The sequence below is a fragment of the Hemitrygon akajei genome, chromosome 9 (assembly GCF_048418815.1).
Source record: "Hemitrygon akajei chromosome 9, sHemAka1.3, whole genome shotgun sequence".
Classification (NCBI taxonomy): Eukaryota; Metazoa; Chordata; class Chondrichthyes; order Myliobatiformes; family Dasyatidae; genus Hemitrygon; species Hemitrygon akajei.
The window spans coordinates 34600508-34623105 of NC_133132.1; the positions used below are offsets into that span (position 1 = coordinate 34600508).

A 22598-nucleotide genomic window follows, 5' to 3' on the forward strand; every position below is an offset into this window, starting at 1 on the left:
AAAACCAAAAAGAATATAATCACTAGTAACTTATAAATCAGGTTAAAACCCAAACAAACCAAAAAGAATTTAAACCGTGATAAATGCATTATAGGAAGAAGACGAGAGAAAAAAAAATGGCGAAATCAAAAAAAAGCCAAAAATATTTCAGAGAAGAAACCGCCATCTTAGTAAAAAAAAGTTCACCTTCGAAGGATTAATAATAATAACCAAAGATAAAGTACAGTGGTTGAAGTAAGTAAAATAAAAAGATTAGTATGTCGAAAAAGAAACTTTAACTAGAGTATAAAATATAGAGTAAACCTACACCAATAGCCAGAAACAAAATCTGGTTTTGGAAACAAAAACCATCTTGCATGATCAAAATCACTCTTTTATTAGAGATGAGAGTCCATTGCAGTAGCTTCAGATGTAGAAAGAAAAACACGCCGTGGTGCATTCGGAGGCGAGGTTCTGAGCTTCGCAGGGTATAAGAGCGCAGGTTTTAGATTTTTCTCATAACATTCTGACATCAGAGGTTTAAAAAGAAGCCTTGCCTTCATTACTTCTGAACTAAAATCTTCCACTAATCGAAAATTGTGATCTTGAAATTTGACCATCCCTACACGCCAAGCCACACGAATAAGTTGCTCTTTAACATGCACATAGTGAAATCGGACAATTACAACCGGTGGTTTAGCTGAAGCACTTGGTGATCGACGCATAATTCTGTGAGCGCAATCAAGTAACGGAGGACTGTCTGGGAATACAGAAGGGAACGCATCCTTTAAAAGTTGAGCAAAGTACTTCGAGGGGTCCCCTTGTTCAATACCTTCCGGGAGACCAAGTATGCGTAAGTTCTGTCTTCTGGACTGATTCTCAAAGTCGACACTCTTGGCTTTAAGTGTTTCCACCTGTTTAATCGTCGAAAGTAATTTCTGCTCCAGTTTTCCAATTATCAAGTCTCGCTTCCGAGCGTCCTCTTGCAAAGTTGCGATTAGAACTTGCTGCTGGTTAACTACTGAATCCGTCTTATGCATATAATCTTGAAAAGCCTTTATATCTTGTTTAAAAATTTGTCGTCGTTCTTCAAATTTTTCATTTAAAACCTCCAATAATATTTCATAAGTCAATTCAGTGCGCTTAGGATCAGTTTTTTTCTTCTTCCTGTTCCCGTTAGGATCCTTCCCAGGTTCTCACCCTTTAGATCTAAGAGCCATTTCTGTATTCATTTCTTCAAAAATTCACAATAAACTCTTAAAGATAAGTCCAAAAAAGTAGCAAGAATCTTTTGGTGTAGGTAAAAGTAAGTTAAATAAGGGTGATCATAGGTTAAAAAAAGTAAAGGTTATGGAGCGAATCTGAAACAGTACTCACTCCATGAGCGTCTCCTGCTGACCTTCTTTCGACAATCTCTATTCCGTCCAGTCCTTTTACAGCATGGGATTCTCAATCAATATCTGGAAGTTAAAATCACTTACTACAACAATCTTATGTTTCTTGTAACAGTCTGTGATCTCTCTGCAAATTTGTTCCTCTAAATCCCTCAGACTGTTGGTGGTCTGTAATATAGCCTCATTAACGTGGTCATACCTTTCTTATTCCTCAATTCTATCCATGTTAGCGTTCATTTCAAGATGTCTAGAATACAAGAGCAAGGATGTGATGCTAAGGCTTTATAAGGCATTGGTGAGGCCTCACCTTGAGTATTGTGAACAGTTTTGGGCCCCTCATCTTAGAAAAGATGTGCTGGCATTGGAGAGGGTCCAGATGAGGTTCACAAGGATGATTCCTGGAATGAAAGGGGTTATCATACAGGGAATGTTTGATGGTGCTGGGTCTATACTCATTGGAAGTCAGAAGGATAAAGGGGGATCTCATTGAAACCTTTTGAGTGTTGAAAGGCCTAGACAGAGTAGGTGTGGAAAGGATGTTTCCCATGGTGGGAGAGTCTAGGACAGGAGGGCATAGCCTCAGGATAGAGGGGCGCCCTTTCAGAAATTTCTTTAGCCAAAGGGTGATAAATTTGTGGAATTTGTTGCCACATGCAGCTGTGGATGCCAGGTCATTGGGTGTATTGAAGGTAGAGAATGATAGGTTCTTGACTGGACATGGCATCAAAGGTTACGGGGAGAAGGTAGGAACTGGGGTTGAGGAGGAGAAAAAAGGATTAGCCATAATTGAATGGGAGAGCAGACTCGATGGGCCAGATGACCTAATACTGCTCCTATGTCTTTCGGTCTTATAACTCCTTACTAAATGAGTTCTCCAGTCTGTCCTGACTGAGCACTGCCATGAAATTTTCCCCTTCTGCTCTGTCATGTCTAAAACAACGGAATCCCAGAATACTGAGCTGCCAGTCCTGCCCCTCCTTCAACCAAGTCTCAATCATAACTACAATATCGTAATTCCATGTGTTCATCCATGCCCTGAGCTCATCTGCCTTTCCTACAATACTTCTTGCATTGAAATACTTACTTTTACTACCAGCAAAAAAGCATAAGCACCCTCCACTGAGCACTCAGTGATGCAGCAAAGCATCAATAAAGACACGACTTGCAGTACCCCAAAGGCTAGTCATTCACTCGGTAATTAGACATTCCACAGGCTCTCTCCCTCCCTAATAAGGGAAAAAGAGGAGTACCTGTTTCACAGAGAGGCGGGAGACATAACAAACAACTCGTTGATTTACGATATTAAAAGTCTGTTGCATCATTTTTTCCGAGCGCTGCACCCAGAGAGTCGGCCCCAGGAAGGCTCAGGTCTCTGGACGCACAGCCCATGGCAGCTAACCTGTTGCTCCTGATGTTCCGTGTTCCCCTGCGATGCCTCAGTCGGGGGCACTGGCCTTGAATCAGCCCGTCTCCAGAGCCACGATAATCCGGCACCCTGAAAGCACTCTAGTCTTGGAGGCCACGTCCTTTGAATATCAAAAAGCGGCCATTCGTGAGGCCCTGAGAGTGGGTCCCATTCCCGCAAGGAACGGAACTCAGAATGTAACTCCTGCGTCACAGTCTTCAAAAGAACCTTGAAAAGGAAAACAAGAGGTATCAAAGATAGAAATAGAGCTGTTTCCAAAGAAGCAAGCAAAGGAGTCACCGTTTAGAGCCATCATCACTTCGCTCAGTTAAAGGGAAAGTTAAAAAAGGTGAGGTAGTGGATGTTGTCTACATGGACTTTAGTAAGGCCTTTGACAAGGTTCAACATGGTAGTCATGAAGGTTCACCTGCATGGAATTCAGGATGAGGTAGTAAATTGGATTAAAGATTGGCCTCATGGGAGAAGCCAAAGAGTGGTAGTGGATGGATGTCTGTCTGACTTGGAGGCCTGTGACTAGTGGTGTGCTGCAGGGTTCTGTGCTGTGTCCGTTGTTGTCTGTCATCTATATTAATGATCTGGATGATAATGAGGTAAACTGGATCTACAAATTTGCTGATAACACCAAGATTGGAGATGTAGTGAACAGTGAGGAAGACTATCAAAGCTTGCAACAGATGGGAAAATGGCTGAAAATTGATAGATAGAATTTAATGCAAACACGTGTGAGGTGTTGCACTTTGGGTGGGCCAACCAGGGTAGGTCTTACACGGTGAGCAGTGGAGTACTGAGTAGTGTGGTAGAACAAAGGGATCTGGGAATACTGATCCATAATTCTGTGAAAGTGGTGTCACTGGTGGAAAGGGTCATAAAGAAAGCTTTTGGCACATTGGCCTTCATAAATCAAAGTGTTTCGTATAGGAGTTGGGATGCTATGTTGGAGTTGTATAAGACATTGCTGAGGCCTAATTTGGAGTATTGTGTCCAGTTTTGGTCAAAAACCTACAGGGAAGATGTAAATAAGATTGAAAAGATACAGAGGAATTTAGCAAGGATGTTTTTGGGCTTGAGGACCTGAGTTATAGGGAAAAATTGAATAGGTTAAGACTTTATTCTTTGGATCATAGAACCATAGAACACTACGGCACAGTACAGGCCCTTCTGCCCTCCATGTTGTGCTGACCCATATAATCCTTTAAAAAAAAGTACTAAACCCACACTACCCCATAACCCTCCATTTTTCTTTCATCCATGTGCTTGTCCAAGAGGCTCTTAAATACCCCTAATGTTTTAGCCTCCACCACCATCCCTGGCAAGTCATTCCAGGCACTCACAACCCTCTGTGTAAAAAAGAAAAACTTACCCCTGATGTCTCCCGTAAACTTCCCTCCCTTAATTTTGTACATATGCCCTCTGGTGTTTGCTGTTGGTGCCCTGGGAAACAGGTACTGACTATCCGCCCTATCTTTGCCTCTCATAATCTTGTAGACCTCTATCAAGTCCCCTCTCATTCTTCTATGCTCCAAAGAGAAAAGTCCCAGCTCTGCTAACCTTGCTTCATATGACTTGTTCTCCAAACCAGGCAACATCCTGGTAAATCTCCTCTGCACCCTCTCCATAGCTTCCACATCCTTCCTATAATGAGGTGACCAGAATTGAATACAATACTCTAAGTGAGGTCTCACCAGAGATTTGTAGATTTGCAACATGACCTCTGTACTCTTGAACTGAATCCCCCTGTTAATGAAGCCTAGCATCCCATAAGCTTTTTAACTACCTTATCAACCTGCGCAGTGACCTTAAGGGATGTATGGATTTGAACCCCAAGATCCCTTTGTTCATCCACACTCTTAAGTAACTGACCATTAATCCTGTACTAAGTCTTCTGGTTTGTCCTTCCAAAATGCATCACCTCACACTTGTCCGGATTGAACTCCATCTGCCATTTTCCTGCCCAACTCTGCATCCTGTCTATATCCTCTTGTAACCTTCGACAACCTACTGCTCCATCCACAACTCCTCCAACCTTCGTGTCATCCACAAACTTCTGCCTCTACATCCAGGTCATTTATAAAAATCACAAATAGCAGGGGTCCCAGGACAGATCTCTGCGGCACTCCACTAGTCACCGACCTCTAGGCAGAATACTTTCCTTCCACAACTGTCCTTTGCTTTCTTCCTTTAAGCAAATTTTTTATCCAAACAGCCAAGGTTCCACTTATCCCGTGCCTCATGACTTTCTGGATGAGTCTCAATCATAGAAGATTGAGGGGACATTTGATAGAGGTATACAATATTGTGAGGGGTAAAAATAGGGTTTTTCCACTAAGATTGGGTGAGACTACAACTAGAAGTCATGGGTTAATGGCGAAAGGTGAAGTGTGAAGGGGAACATGAGGGGGGACTTCTTTACTCAGAAGGTGGTGAGATTGTGGAATGAGCTGCTAGCACAAGTAGTGGATGTGCATTCGATTTCAACATTTAAGAGAAATTTGGATAGATCTGGATGGGTGGGGTATGGAAGGATATTGAGAGCAATGGATGGTACAAATGCTGGTCAAAGGGACTAGGCAGATTAATAGCTTGGCACACTCTGCTAGGGCATAAGGGCCCATTTCTGCCCTGTAGTGTTTTTTGACTCTATGATGTACTCTGGTAGCTTGTAAGTGTCACTATTCTGGCAGCAACACAGCATACACACCATGCTCAGCAGAACAACACTTCTATGCAGAAGATACCAAGCAATAACACAAGCTCTGTTCTTCCCTCCAGCAAACTCACCCACACACATACACAGTCCTCTAACCCCAGGACAGGCTGTAGTTTCACAGATATTGGGCCTTTGAGATCCACAGTGGACTCAGAGCTCTGGCCATCAGGCCTCAAATTCTGGACCTCTGAAATTGACAAAGAAGTTAGAAGATAGAAACAAGTTAAACAGCAACATTTGGAAGAGAATTAATTAAATACTTGAATGGAAGAACTTTTAAAAAAGCTCACAAGGAAACATGAAAAGAGCAGTAGGTTCTTTGATCGGTTGACTCCACAAAAGAACGTCTCGGACATGACAGGCTGTATTATTGCCATGTGAATTTTGGAAAATGTTTGGCAAAAGCAGTGAATGATTATAATTAATTGACCATTTACAAAAAAGTAAATTATTATAGGCAGGGGTAATAAAATTTGAAGTGCACTCTAGCTTGTCAGAGTTGGTCAGAGTTTTGTCCATCTCTTGTGAAGATAATATACTCAAGTTGGTTTCAACTTGTAATATTAAACATGGAAAGAGATTTGGGTCACTTTACTTGATCCCTGCAGTTCCCTGTCTAACATATTGGGTTAGAGCCTAGCTAACCCTCTGGAGGAGCAATGAAAACTAGGTAAGGTTATCATGAGTGGGTCAAAATCACATAACTTGGGTTTTGAATCAGAACAGATTTTGGATTTAGAATCAAAGGATGAAGTGTATCTATGTAACTTGTTAAAATCTGAAGATGTAAACTTCTAGCTAAATACATGGACCTCTGGTGATTTTGAATTACTACATATGCAAGGGGAGCTGTAAATATATTTGAATTTAATCTTGGCAATGACAAACAATGTCAGATCCTTTTGATTTAAAATAGAGTTGAATCAATAGCGTGTCATAATTAATATGTAATTTAATAAATCCAACTTTTTACAGCTGAGCACACTATATAATAGTAATATCACTGTTCAAAGAATACAAACAATCTTAGTGTCACCAAGAAGCAAATATTTACCTTTAAATTTGAAAATGTACTTCTTTTTGGAAAATTAATTTTAAAACTTTGTGTTCTTTCCTGCTGTCTTGGATTGTTAGTGAAGGGTAAGTTTCAACCATTATACTGTCTGAAAGCTTTTAAGAAATCCAAGAAATTTCACAGATGCTGGCAATGCAAAGTAATGTAGACAAAATACTGAAAGAACATAGCAGATCAGGCAAGATCTATGGAGAGGAATGAACAGTGGGCATTTTGGACTGAGTCCCGATGAAGGGTCTTAGCCTGAAATGTCCTCTTCACAGATGCTATTTGCTGAGTTATTCCAGCATTTTGTATGTGTTGCTCCTTTAAGAAAGTACTCTAGATAAGGGATGGAAATGAGGACAAGGTGATCTTTGGACCAATGGGCAGTATAAATTGAACTAATTTGCTTTTTAAATTTACCCCAGTTTGCCACAGATGGGAAAAAAAGCAAAAGGAATAATTGTTATAGCAATTGAATTTATTATTACTTGTTAAATAGTTTGGAGAAAATTGTAGCAATTTTCTTAGGGAGAAAAATAAATTGTCTGAGGAGAATTGTTTTGCCATTGAGCTGAAGTTAATTTAATGAAGGAACAGCTGGATATTGTAACTTCTGTGCTTCATTCGTTCAGCATTGTCATTGAGAATGAAAAACCAGAGAACAGAGACAGCAACAGGACTAAGATCTATTCTCTGGTAACCACAGTAATTTTCCATAATTCACATATTTTGTAAGTCTGTTTTTCTTGAAGAACACGCTACACTGTTGAGGCCTGAAATATTGGAAGGTGTCAATGTGCTGCCCATTTGCTTGTTTCATTCCCTGTCAAGAAACTTGTTCAAATTTAATGACTAATTAGTTTGAATGATGCTTGGGGTGGGGGTTATGAGATAGAAATAGAGGTTATCCATCTTTTTATTCACTGTCTGTCAACTCAAAGCCTTACAGTTTTGTCAAGTTTTTAATAGTTCCTCTGTCTTATTTATCCTGTTACTTCAGCAATATAGACAAGGTCCTGTTGAAGGGTCTCGGCCTAAAGCATTGACTGTTTATGTATTTTCATAGATGCTGCCTGACCTGCTGTGGCCCTCCAGTGCTTTGTGTGTGTTGCTGCATTTCCTTTGTTTCTTGATTCAGCTTATGTACTTAGAATGTGCACTTGTGCTTGGAAATCCTTCTGAATCATACTTTGTTTCAAATGGGAAAGGCATCTAAAAAAATGTGTGGTGATAATGTGACTGGACTGGGGTCAAGAAATTTACAGCAAGAAATATTTAGATAACTCCCCTCTAGTTTGCTGTACACTTACAGTAGCAGATATAGCCCAGTCCATCACAGGTAGAGCCCTCCCCACCACTGAGCATACTTACAAGCAGTGCTGCCACAAGAAAGCAGCATCCATCACCGCAGACTCCCACCATCCACATCACTCTCTCTTTTCGGTGCTAATATCAGGAAGGAGGTACAGGAGCCTCAGGACCTATTCAGGAGATAACTTCACTCACCCCAACACTAAACTATTCACACAATCTGTGGGCTCCCATTCAGGGCTTTTTATCTCATGTTCTCAATACTTATTGCTTAATTTTTTTCCTTTTGTATTTGCAGTTTGTCATCTTTTGCATATGGGTTGTTTGTCTTGTTGTGTGCACTTTTTCATTGATTCTATTGTGTTTCTTTGTCTTTACTGTGAATTCCCACAAGAAAATGAATCACAGTGTTGTATATAGTGGCATATTTACTTTGAACTTTGTGGGTCACAGTTTAAGTGCTAATCTCCATAGTACTTTGTTGGGTTACACAATGGAACAATGGTAGTAATGATTTTTTTAGTGTTGCAACTGTGAATTACTCATGAATATCTCCAGACCATGCAGCTTTATTCACAGTTACGTATGCTTTTAGTGTATAAATGTCTTCTGTATTTTGAAAATCTCTTTTCATCTGCCTCTTATTTTCTTTCAGGACTGCTGGAGCACCTTTACAGGGGACTACGGTAATATAAGTTAATTTTTCTTCAACCCCTCCCCCCTGCAAAGTACTGTGTAGGATCCTTAGTTTATGCCTTGGTTGATAATTTTGTTTTGTTGCCTTAATATGCATGTTTTATATAAAAGCTATAAGATGCATGATAAATTGTATTTCTGAAGTTTGGAAAGCTAATTGCCTAATTCTCTGTGGAGCATTTATTGAAACTAATCTTTTTCCGTTCTCCTTTCCCCGCCCCCCAACCCTCCATTTCCTTCTTTGCTCCTTCCCCTTCCCTGTTTTCTCCCTTCTTCCCAATTTCAAATGATAATGCTCAGGCCTGTTGTCTGAATGTTTCACAAACCAATGAACACTGCTTTGTTATTCATCTTTTGTACTATTTATTTTCTAAACTTGTAGTAATATTTTGTGTCTTGCACTGTACTGCTGTCACTAAACGACCAACTTCAAGTCATATGCCAGTGACAATAAATCTGATTCTGATTTTAGGCTATTGTTTGCATATTTGATATGTTTCTAATTGCCCAAAAGGCCCAACTATAAAACCATTTGTGTTCTTATCAATTGAGGAAATTATAACCATTTTACTAGAACAGTAATAAAATGTAAGGACCTGAAATGCATGTCTTGCATATCACAAAAGACTTAAATTTCATATACCTGAATGATTCTAACATTTGTCTCCATTTGGTTATTTGGTAGGTTATTTCAGACACTTTTTCCCAGTAAATAAATTTTGTTAAAATTATGTTATGAAGAAACTGAGGGATTTAAAATTTGGATGATTTCAGTATTATACTGAACAGTACATTCAAAACATGAATAAATATCACTATATTCTTCAAAGATACTTTTTTAAAATCGTTCTAGGGCTCTCCGGAAAACACAGGGTCTTCTCCCACCACCAGTCCTGCCAAGGTGGCTGACACGGCTCCAGTCGTTGATCTCTTTTCACCGCCACCCCCTGTCGCAGCTCCAGTAAAGTAAGTCTTGAATGGTTTTGGCAGATTACAGGATGATTTTAAGCAATTAATTTTCTTTATTGTGCATTTTATGAAAACACACAAAAAATGAATATTTAAAGGCCTAGACAGAGTGTATGTGGAGAGTGTGTTCCCGATAGTGAGCGAGTATAGAACCAGAAGGCACAGCCACAGAACAGAGGGACTTCCATTTAGAACACAGATGGGTAAGAATTTTTTTTAGCCAGAGTGTAGTGAATCTGTGGAATTCTTTGCCACAGACGGTTGTGGTGGATAACTATTTGGGTATATTTAAAGCAGAGGTTGATGGTTCTTGATTAGAAACATAGAAAAATAAAAAATCTATGGCACAACACAGGCCAGGCTCTTCGGCCCACAAAGCTGTGCTGAAAATGTCCTTACCTTAGAAATTACTTAGGGTTACCCATAGCCCTCTGTTTTTCTCAGCTCCATGTACCTGTCCAAGAGTCTCTTAAAAGACCCTATCGTATCCGTCTCCACCACCGTCGCCAGCAGCCTATTCCACACACTCACCACTCTGTGTAAAAAAATCTTACCCCTGACATTTCCACTGTACCTATTTCTAAGCATCTTAAAATTGTGTCCTCTCGTGCTGGCCATTTCAGCCCTGGTAAAAAGCCTCTGACTATCAACACAATTGATACCTCTCATCATCTTATACACCTCTATATACACCTCTATCAGGTCACCTCTCATCCTCCGTTGCTCCAAGGAAAAAAGACCAAGTTCGCTCAACCTATTCTCATAGGGCATGCTTTGCAATCCAGGCAACATCCTTGCAAATCTCCTCTGCATCCTTTCTATGATTTCTATATCCTTCGTATAGTAAGGCTACCAGAACTGAGCACAGTACTCCAAATGGGGTCTGACCAGGGTCCTATAGAGCTGCAACATTACCTCTCAGCTCCTAAACTCAATCCCACAATTGAAGTCAAATGCACCGTATGCTTTCTTAACCACAGAGTCAACCTGCACAGCAGCTTTGAGTGTCCTATGGACTCGGACCCCAAGATCCCTCTGATTCTCCACACTGCCAAGAGTCTTACCATTAATACTATATTCTGTCATATTTAGAACCATAGAACATTACAGTACAGAAACAGACCTTCTGGCCCTTCTTGGCTGTGCCGAACCATTTTTCTGCCTAGTCCCACTGACCTAGACCCGGGTCAGATCCCTCCAAACCCCTCTCATCCATGTACCTGTCCAAGTTTTTCTTGAATGTCAACAGTGAGCCCGCATTCACCACTTCATCTGGCAGCTCATTCCACACTCCCAACACTCTCTGTGTGAAGAAGCCACACCCCTAATGTTCCCTTTAAACTTTTCCCCCTTCACCCTTTACCCATGACCTCTTTTTTTCTCCCATGGCCTCAGTGGAAAAAGCCTGCTTGCATTCACTCTTTCTATACCCATCATAATTTTATACACCTCTATCAAATCACCCCTCATTCTCCTTCGCTCCAGGGAATAAAGTCCTAACCTATTCAACCTTTCTCTGTAACTCAGTTTCTCAAGTCCCGGCAACATCCTTGTAAACCTTCTCTGCACTCTTTCAACCTTATTAATATCCTTCCTGTAATTAGGTGACCAAAACTGCACACAATACTCCAAATTCGGTCTCACCAATGTCTTATACAACCTCACCATTACATTCCAACTCTTATACTCAATACTTTGATTTATAAAGGCCAATGTACCAAAAGCTCTCTTTACAACCCTATCTACTTGTGATGCCACTTTTAGGTAATTATGTATCTGTACTCCCAGATCCCTCTGTTCTACTGCACTCCTCAGTGTCCTACCATTTACCTTGTATGTTCTACCTTGGTTTGACCTTCCGAAGTGCAATACCTCACACTTGTCCGCATTAAACTCCATCTGCCATTTTCCTGCCCATTCCTCCAACTGGTCCAAATCCCTCTGCAAACTTTGAAAACCTTCCTCACTGTCCACTACACCGCCAATCTTTGTATCATCAGCAAATTTGCTGATCCAATTTGCCACATTATCATCCAGATCGTTGATATAGATGACAAATAACAATGGACCCAGCAGTGATCCCTGTGGCACACCACTAGTCACAGGCCTCCACTCAGAGTAGCAATCCTCCACTACGACTCTCTGGCTTCTTCCATTGAGCCAATGTCTAATCCAATTTACTACCTCTCCATATATACCTGGCGACTGAATCTTCCTATCTAACCTCCCATGCGGGACCTTGTCAAAGGCCTTACTGAAGTCCGTGTATACAATATCCACTGGCTTCCCTTCATCCATTTTCCTGGTAGCTTCCTCGAAAAACTCTAATAGATTGGTTAAACATGACCTACCACGCACAAAGACATGCTGACTGTTTCTAATAAGTCCCTGTCTATTCAAATACTTGTAGATCCTATCTCTTAGTATTCCTTCCAATAATTTACCTGCTACCGATATCAAACTTACCGGCCTAAAATTTCCCGGCTTATGTTTTGAGCCTTTTTTAAACAACGGAACTACATGAGCTATCCTCCAATCCTCTGGCACCTGACCCGTGGATATCGACATTTTAAATATTTCTGCCAGGGCCCCTGGAATTTCACAGAGGGGACTAGTCTCCCTCAAGGTCCTAGGGAATACCCTGTCAGGTCATGGGGATTTATCTACTCTAATTTGCCTCAAGACAGTAATCACCTCCTCCTCTTTAATCTGTATAAGTTCCATGACCTCCCTACTTGTTTGCCTTGTTTCCATAGACTCCATTCCGGTTTCCTTAGTAAATACAGATGTAAAAGCCCATTTAATATCTCTCCCATTTCTTTTGGTTCCATACATAGCCAACCGCTCTGATCTTCAAGAGGACCAATTTTATCCCTTACTATCCTTTTGCTCTTAACATACCTGTAGAAGCTCTTAGGATTATCCTTCACCCTGACTGCCAAAGCAACCTCATGTCTTCTTTTAGCCCTCCTGATTTCTTTCTTAAGTATTTTCTTACTCTTATTATACTCCTCAAGCATCTTATTCCCTTCCTGTTGCCTATACATGTTATACATCTCTCTCTTCTTCTTTATCAGAGTTCCAATATCCCTCAAGAACGAAGGCACCTTATTCTTATTCGTTTTGTCTTTAACCCTGACAGGAACATACAAACTCTGCACTCTCAAAATTTCTCCTTTGAAGGCTTCCCACTTACCAATCATATCCTTGCCAGAGAACAACTTGTCCCAATCTACGCTTTTTAGATCCTTTCTCATTTCTTCAAATTTGACCTTTTTCCAGTTTAGAACTTCAACCTGAGGACCAGATCTATCTTTATCCATGATCAAGTTGAAACTAATGACGTTATGATCACTGGAACCAAAGTGTTCCCCTACACACACTTCCGTCACCTGCCCTAACTCATTTAACCTACCAAAATGAACCACCTCACACTTATCTGGGTTGAACTCCATCTGCCACTTCTTAGCCTAGTTTTGCATCCTATCAATGTCCTGTTATAACCTCTGACAGCCCTCCACACTGTCCACAACACCTCCAACCTTTGTGTCATCAGCAAATTTACTAACCCATCCCTCCACTTCTTCATCCAGGTCATTTATAAAAATCACGAAGAGTAAAGGTCCCAGAACAGATCCCTGAGGCACACCACTGGTGACCAACCTTCATGCAGAATATGACCCATCTATAACCACTATTTGCTTTCTGTGGACAAGCTAGTTCTGGATCCACAAAGCAAGTGTCCCCTTGGATCCCATGCCTTCTTACTTTCTCAATAAGCCTTGCATGGGGTACCTTGTCAAATGCCTTGCTGAAATCTATATGCACTACATCTACTGCTCTACCTTCATCAATGTGTTTAGTCACATCCTCAAAAAATTCAATCAGGCTTGTAAGGCATGACCTGCCTTTCACAAAGTCATGCTGACTACTCATAATCATATTGCGCCTCTCCAAATGTTCATAAATCCTGCCTCTCAGGATCTTCTCCATCAACTTACCAACCACTGAAGTAAGACTCGCTGGCCTATAATTTCCTGGGCTATCTCTAATCCCTTTCTTGAATAAGGAAACAACATCCGCAACCCTCCAATCTGCTGGAACCTCTCCCGTCCTCATTGATGATGCAAAGATCATCGCCAGAAGCTCAGTAATCTCTTCCCTCGCTTCCCACAGTAGCCTGGGGTACATCTCATCCAGTCCCGGTGACTTATCCAACTTGATGCTTTCCAAAAGCTCCAGCACATCCTCTTTCTTAATATCTACATGGTCAAACTTTTCAATTCACTGTAAGTCATCCCTACAATCACCAAGATCCTTTTCCATAGTGAATACTGAAGCGAAGTACTTGTTAAGTTCCTCTGCTATCTCCTCTGATTCCATACACACTTTTCCACTGTCGTACTTGATTGGCCCTATTCTCTCACGTATTATCTTCTTGCTCTTCACATGCTTCTAGAATGCCTTGGGGTTTTTCTTAATCCTGTCCGCCAAGGCCTTCGCATGGCCTCTTCTGGCTCTCCTAATTTCTTTCTTAAGCTCGTTCCTGCTAGCCGTATAATCTTTTAGATCTCTATCATTACCTAGTTTTTTGAACCTTTTGTAAGCTCTTCTTCTTAATTAGATTTCAACAGCCTTTTGTACACCACAGTTCGTGTGTCCTACCATCCTTTCCCTGTCTCATTGGAATGTACCTATGCAGAATGCCACGCAAATATCCCTTGAATGTTTGCCACATTTCTTCCGTACATTTCCCTGAAAATGTCCGTTCCCAATTTATGCTTCCAAGTTCCTGCCTGATAGCCTCATATTTCCCCTTACTCCAATTAAATGCTTTCCTAATTTGTCTGTTCCTATCCCTCTCCAATGCTATCGTAAAGGAGATAGAATTGTGATCACCATCTTCAAAATGCTCTCCCACTGAGAGATCTGACACCTGACCAGATTCATTTCCCAATACCAGATCAAGTACAGCCTCTCCTCTTGTAGGCTTATATACATACTGTGTCAAGCCTTCTTGAACACACCTAACAAACTCCACCCTTGCTCTAGGGACATGCCAATCAATTTTTGGGAAATTAAAATCTCCCACCACAACAACCCTGGTATTATTACATCTTTCCAGAATCTGTCTCCTTATCTGCTCCTCGATGTCCCTGTTACTATTGGGTGGTCTATAAAAAAAAAAGCACCCAGTAGAGTTATTGACCCCTTCCTGGTCCTAACTCCCACCCACAGAGACTCCGTAGACAACCTCTCCATGACTTCCTCCTTCTCTGCAGCTGTCACACTATATCTGATCAACAGTGCCACATTCACACCTCTTTTGCCTCCCACCCTGTCCTTTCTGAAACATGTAAAGGCTGGTATTCAAAGTAACAATTCCTGCCGATGAGCCACCCAAGTCTCTGTAATGGCCACAACATCATAGCTCCAAATACTGATCCATGCTTTAAGTTCACCTGCTTTGTTAGTCAGGGTGTCAAAGGTTACAGAGGGAAGGCAGGAGAATAGGGTTGAGAGGGATAATGAATTAGCCATGATGGAATGGTGGAGCAGACTCGATGGGCTGAATGGCCTAATTCTCCTCCTGTTTCTGATGGTCATGGTCTTCTCTTGACACATAATATACATCTATTCTTTATGTGTGCAAAAATATAGTAAATATTCTGAAGCTTTCCTTCAGTGTTTTTCAGCCGAGACAGTTTTATTTGTAGAGAAATTTAAAAAATTTTGAAGATCTATGAAGGATAATTTATTTCAAGTATTTAATGATGGAATGACAGATTTTGAAAATAATTATATTTCAAATAGTTGTTCTAAATTATCATGTTATCAGAAGAGGTTGTCAGCTGGGCGACCCAGCGAATCCTTTTCATTGACGGTATTTTTTTTAAAGCACAAGTTATCCTATGGTGTTCTGTGTTTAATCCATTACTGTACAGAAAGGGTGTTGCACCAGCATTCATAAGCAAAGTTATTAAATGGCTTACCTGTGCTAACCATTCACCAGGAAGCAATGTTGATATTTTGTATGTAAAACATAAAACCATAAGACATAGGAGCAGGATTAGGTTATTTGGCCAATTGAGTCTGTTCCATCATTTCATCACGGCTGATTTATTCTCTCTCCTAACCCCATTCTCCTGCCTTCTTCATGTACCCTTTCATACCCTGACTAATCAAAAACCTGTCAACCTCTGCTTTAAAGATAGCTAATGAATCCTACACATTCCTACCCTCTGGCTAAAGAAATTCCTCCTCTAAATTGTTCCTTTATTCTGAGATTGTACCCTTTGGGTCTAGACTCCTCCACTACAGGAACCATCCTCTCCACATATACTCTATCTCGGCCTTTCAATATTCAATAGGTTTCAATGAGATTTCCCCACCCCTCTCCTCTGTTCTTATAAACTCTAGCAAGTACAGGCCCAGAGCCATCAAATGCTCCTCATAGGCTAAGGCTACATCCACGCTACGCCAGATAAATTCGTAACTGAAGCTTTTTCTCTTTGTTTTTATCCTCCGTCCACACTAAAACGGTGTTTTCGTCCCCTGAAAACAGAGCTTTTCAGAAACACTTTTGGGTGGGTTATTTTTGAAAACGCTGCTCGGGCAGATCAGTGCGAACAGCGTAACTGGAGACTTCTGAAATCGTTATCAGACAGCAGTGCACTATTTCATTGTTTTCTTGAACGCAATCTAACAATTTCAGAACAGACGGCAAAGAGACTGAAGCCAGAAGAGTTAGAAATGTACTCACCAAATACTTTGACCCATAACTTACTGAATAAATAAGTATACTGTACTCACTTTGCCCTGTTTTCTGTCCTTGCTCGTGTGAAGGTGGTTTACCTATTTATGCAAGTACTTCTCTGACAATAGATGTGTAACAGCCTAATGTAACATTGTATGGAAATACAAGATAACACTGACGCAGACATGTTTTCTACATTTAACATGGTACTTTATTAATGCAACAGAGTTAGTCAGTTTTTCAATGTTCGTCATCAGTCGTGTCAATCTGTCATTGAACTCTCTGTCGGTTGCCGCCCTATTTGTTTTTTTTTAGTTTTAAGTTCTCCTTCGTGAGAGCCAACAGCTGTCCGTCATTTTAAGTTTTTCTAGTCTGTAACTACACAAACGGGCACTTTTACGGCGAGATTCGACACCAAACATGTCGCTTGTTTTCGGTAGATGTGTCCTGCGCATGCGCAGGAGGAGGAGATTCGCCAAAATCTCAGTTTCAGTGTGGATAGAGATATTTCCAAAAAGGCATAGTGTGGACGCCTATCGTTTTTACGCGAAACCAGCGTTTTCAAAATTATCCGGTCTAGTGTGGATGTAACCTACCCCTTTCATTCCCGGAATCATTCTCGTGATTCTTTCCATTGCCAACACACCTTTTCTTACATAAGGAGCCCAAAACTGCTCACAATACTTTTCCCTACTTTTGACCAATTATTTATTTGGCCCAATTTCTAATTCTCCTCCGATCTCTTTATTTTAAAGAAAACGTTGGAAGCAAATATACTTTCTTCCTCCAATTCAAGGTGCCAAGACTAAATAATTGAACAGCTGAGTTCAAAGAATGTCAGTTCCCTTTTTTCTGCTGATTCTTTAAGTTGGTAATTTTCATTTTCATATAAAAAGTGCAATAAAACCAGCTGTATCTTGATATCTACATGAAGGAAAGCTAAATCACAAACACTGTAGTCAATTTTTGAGCAGTAAGGCTGTAGCTAACCGCTTTGGAGGATTTATTTTAGGAATTTATTACCGGTATCTATTGGTTCTATTACCGGTATCTATAACTTGTTGATTGATTCTAGACAAGACTTTTTAGATAAAATAAAAAAAACTTGGGAGGATGACCTAAATTGTCAGATTCTGATGAAAGATGGAATAAATTCTTAAATGGGTTAGTAAATTATCCTTCTGTGCTCGTCATTCTCTTCTACAATTTAAAGTGGTTCATAGAGCTTACATTTCTAAATCGAAGCTGTCCAGTTTTTATCTGAACGTTTCTCCACTTTGTATTAAATGCAACCCTGCTGATGCCTCTTTAATTCATATGTTTTGGTTTTGCCCTACAATTGAAAAGTTTTGGCGGGAAGTATTCCATACCTTCTCACAACTTTTTAGGGTCCAATTTGACCCAAATCCCTTTACTGCCTTGTTTGGTATTATTGCAAATGAAGATATAACTTTAAATACTCCTAACCTACAGGTTAGTTTTTACCTCTCTTTTAGCAAGGAGAGTAATCTTGCTTAAATGGAAGGAGTCTATCCCTCCTACACATCTTCAATGGCTACATGATATTATGTCTTATTTAAATTTAGAGAAGATCCACTGCTCAGTCTTAAATTCAAAACAATCTTTTTATGATATCTGGGGACCTTTCTTAAATTACTTTTCCAATTTATAAAGTTTAACAGTGCACAGACTTTTATGTATATTTCTATCTTCTCTTCTTAAGCGAATATGTTTTTTTTCTAATTATCCATTATCATCCATCAGCTTTTTTCTTTGGTAGTTGGTAGGGCATTGACTTTTTTTATATTAAAAAATTTCTTTTATGATGTATGACCTATCTTTAAATTTTTGATTACAGAGTGGTATACCTTTATGTGATATGCTATAACATTTTGATCAATTTTATTACAGTATATGAATGTACACAATTTATGTTGAGATGTATCTATGTGTTGCACTCTATAAATCTTGTTTTTTCTTCTGAATAAAAATATTGTAAAAAGAAAGAAAGGAATTTATCGCACTAAGCCTGTGCCCCCTTTTCTCTAACTATTGGATGCTTTTTGTCATTGCTTCAGCTGGGTTTCTGTGGTTAGTGACTTGGTTTGTTGAACTTTTTATTGAGTTCTTGCAGGAAAAATATGCAATTTGTTGACAATTTTGAATGCCTTGGGCAATTTTGGAAACTCCATATCACAGCTCTAAACTTTCAGTGAGACCAGTATATAACAACCTTAAATTTGCTTCATTTCATGGGATTTTTCTCCCCTTGATTCTTTTGGTAAAGATTGTAAATCTCATGGAGGACATTTTGCCACTAACAACTTTCAGAATTTTTGTTTAAAATTATTATGCTTGGAAGTCCTGAAGTCATGAGTTACACTATTGTCTTGGAAGTTTTAGAGAGAGTGCAGAGGAGATTTACCAGGATGTTGCCTGGATTAGAGAGCATGTCTTGTGAGGAAATGTAGAGCAAGCTAGGGCTTTTCTCTGGAGCAAAGGAGAATAAAAATGAGTTGATAGAGGTGTACAAGAAGTTAAGAGACATAGATCGAGTTGACAGCCAGAGACTTTTTTCTGGTGTGGAAAGTTAACAAATTTCACGTCACATGCCAGTAATAATAAATCTGACAATATGAGAGGATATAATTTTAAGGTGTTTGGAGGAAAATATAGAGGAATATCAGAAACAAAAGAAAATCTGCAGATGCTGGAAATCAAAGCAATACTATCAAAATGCTAGGTGACGTTTTGTGCCAAGATCCTTCATCAGGAGGAACGTCAGAGGAAGGCTTTTTTACACAGAGAGTGTTGGGTACATGGAACGCCTTGATGGGTGGTGGTAAAGGCAGATACTGTGGCGACTCACTTTCTGCGCAGGTGAACCGGCTCACAAATAGTCAGCGTGCGGAGGGAGACTTTGGTAATGCACCTCTGATGTCATTTCCGCCCGGAGAGGGCGGGCACTAGGGATTAAATGCCAGCGCCGCGAAGTTTGAATAAACTAGTCTCGAAACAACTTACCGACTGCGTGTCGTTATTTCAGTGCTGTGTGTGGCACATCGCTACATTAGTGACCCCGACAGTCCAAACGGGATTTGGACCCAAGATGACCGACTCTTCATCTGTTCACGCAGTTTCGCTAAAACTGCCGACTTTCTGGACGCTGCGACCACGCGTGTGGCTTAGCCAAGCGGAAGCCCAGTTCCAGATTCGGGAGATATTTTCTGATTCCACGCGTTACTACCATGTGGTGAGCGCCCTTGACCAGCAGACGGCTGCCCTGGTTGCGGATTTCATACAGTCGCCCCCGGAAGAAGGCAAATATGAAGCATTCAAAGCGCTGCTCATTGGGACCTTTGGCCTCTCACGGCCTGCTTCACCTGGACGGTTTGGGAGACAGACTGCCGTCAGCATTGATGTACAAGATGCTGTCCCTGGCTGACGGACACAAGCCCTGCCTCATGTTCGAACAAGCGTTCCTAGAGCGACTGCCCGAGGACATACATATACTGCTGGCCGACGCAGATTTCAGCGACCCCCGGAAGGTGGCGGCCCGGGCAGACGTGCTGTGGAAAGCCAAGGGGGAAAGCGTGGCGTCCGTTGGTCAGATTACCAGGCCACGTGCCAAACAGCAGACCAGACCAGGCCTGGCAGGGGGGCACACACAACACAGAGGCAGGAGTGAGGAGGCCAGTGAACAGTGGTGTTTCTACCACCAGTGGTGGGGCACAAAAGCCCGCCGTTGTCGTCCGCCCTGCAAGGGCCAGGGCCAGCTGCCGCTAATGACTATGGCGGCTGGCCACCAGGACAGCCTCTTGTACGTCTGGGACAAACAGTCAGGACGCCGCTTCTTGGTCGACACCGGAGCGGAGATCAGTGTCTTGCCCCCGACGGGGTACGACACCCGCAACAGGAAGCCAGGACCCACCCTGAGGGTCGCAAACGGCAGCACGATACGGACCTACGGCACCCGCACAGTGCAGCTGCAGTTCAGCGCCAGCCGGTTCACGTGGGACTTCACACTGGCCGCGGTGGCCCAACCACTCCTGGGGGCGGACTTCTTGCGAGCTCACAGCCTGCAGGGAAAAGACTGGTACATGTAGAGACTTTCCAGATGTTCTCCCTGAGTGAAGCCAAGTTGCCCCACACCTGGACTCCATCACGCTGTCGGACAATGAATTCACCAGAATCCTGGCGGACTTTCCATCGATTCACAGCAGCCATGCCCAGACACGGCGTACAGCACCACATTCCGACCCAGGGACCTCCACGCCCGCGCACGAAGGCTCCCCTTGGAAAAGCTCCGCCTGGCAAAGGAGGAGTTCAAGAGGATGGAGGAATTGGGGATCGTACGGAGGTCTGACAGCCCATGGGCCTCCCCCCTGCACATGGTGCCTAAAGCAGCTGGGGGTTGGAGACCATGCGGCGACTACCGCAGACTGAATGAGGCTACCACTCCAGACCGCTACCCTGTGCCGCACATACAGGACTTTGCAGCAAACCTGCACGGGGCAAGAATCTTTTCCATAGTAGACCTCGTCCGGGGATACCATCAAATCCCGGTGCACCCTGAAGACATCCCCAAAACAGCACTCATCACCCCGTTCGGCCTGTTCGAGTTCCTCCCTCTGCCGTTCGGCCTGAAGAATGCCGCACAGACGTTCCAGCGGCTAATGGATGTGGTGGGACGCGACCTGGACTTTGCGTTCATCTATTTGAACGACATCCTTATAGCCAGCAGTAGTCGCCAGGAGCATCTGTCCCACCTCCGCCTGCTCTACTCCCGCCTGAGTGATTTCGGCCTCACGATTAACCCGGCCAAATGCCAGTTCGGTCTCGATACCATCGACTTCCTGGGCTACAGGATTACCAAAGACGGGGCAACACCTCTGCCCGCCAAGGTAGATGCGATCTGCCACTTTGCCCGGCCCAACACAGTCAAAGACCTGCAGGAGTTCGTTGGTCTGGTGAACTTCTACCACCGTTTCCTCCCCTCAGCAGCCTGTATCATGCGTATCATACCCTGATGTCAGGTAAAGGCAAGGACATTGCTTGGGACGAGGAAGCCACGGCCGCTTTCATTAAAGCCAAGGAAGCCTTGGCAGATGCCGTGATGCTGGTGCACCCCAGAACGGACGTTCCGACCGCCCTCACGATGGACGCATCCGACACAGCAGTCAGTGGGGTGCTGGAGCAGCTCATCGAGGGGCGCTGGCAACCCTTGGCGTTCTTCAGCAAACACCTACGACCACCCGAACTCAAGTACAGTGCTTTCGACCGGGAGCGGTTGGCACTGCATCTGGCAATCCGGCATTTCAGGTACTTCTTAGAAGGCAGGCCGTTCGCTGCATTCACGGACCACAAACCGTTGACCTTCGCATTCACGAAGGTGTCCGATTCCTGGTCGGCTTGCCAGCAGCGACATCTGTCCTACATCTCCGAGTACACTACGGACATCCAGCATGTCTCGGGAAAGGACAAAGTCATGGCGGACGCACTCTCCAGACCAGCTGTCCAGGCCCTGTCCCTGGGGGTGGACTATGCAGCACTGGCGGAGGCGCAGCAGGCAGACGACGAGATGCCCAGCTACAGGACCGCAGTCTTGGGTTTGCAGCTGCAGGACTTTCTCGTAGGCCCAGGTGATAGGACCCTCCTGTGCGACGTGGCTACTGGCCAACCTCGCCCCATCGTCCCGGCAGCCTGGAGGCGGCGAGTTTTCACCTCCATACACGGTTTGGCACACCCATCTATCAGGACAACCGTCCGGCTGGTCTCCGGCAAGTTTGCGTGCAGGTCAGTGAATGGGCCAGAACGTGCGCGCAGTGCCAAACAGCCAAGGTGCAGTGGCACACTAAATCCTCGCCGCAGCAGTTCGAACCCACCCACCGGAGGTTCGACCACATTCATGTGGATATCGTGACCCCCCCTACCAGTGTCCCGAGGAGCGCTGTACCTCCTAACTATGGTAGACCGGTTCACGAGATGGCCAGAGGCGGTCCCACTCACCGACACATCTGCTGATTCCTGCGCCCGAGCACTGATCGCAACCTGGGTAGCACGCTTCGGGGTACCAGCCCACATTACCTCTGACAGAGGCGCCCAGTTCACCTCCAGCCTGTGGCCGGCTGTGGCCAGCCTGTTGGGAACGCAGCTACACCACACTACTGCCTACCACCCACAGTCGAACGGACTAGTGGAGCGCTTCCACCGTCACTTGAAGTCGGGTTATGTGGCAACCCACTTTCTGCGCAGGTGAACCGGCTCACAAATAGTCAGCGTGCGGAGGGAGACTTTGG

The 22598-nt window shown here is 42.9% G+C and overlaps 1 protein-coding gene across 15 annotated transcripts in view; it reads left to right on the plus strand.

Annotated features, from left to right (window-relative positions):
* The window catches only part of LOC140733005 (clathrin coat assembly protein AP180-like), a 180543-nt gene that overhangs the window by 90786 nt on the left and 67159 nt on the right, over positions 1–22598 (plus strand). For all 15 annotated transcript variants that reach the window (XM_073055753.1, XM_073055754.1, XM_073055752.1 and 12 more), the window contains 2 exons: positions 8533–8563; positions 9427–9539. In XM_073055753.1, coding sequence (XP_072911854.1) covers positions 8533–8563; positions 9427–9539 — 144 coding nt within the window. The remainder of the gene's footprint in view (positions 1–8532; positions 8564–9426; positions 9540–22598) is intronic.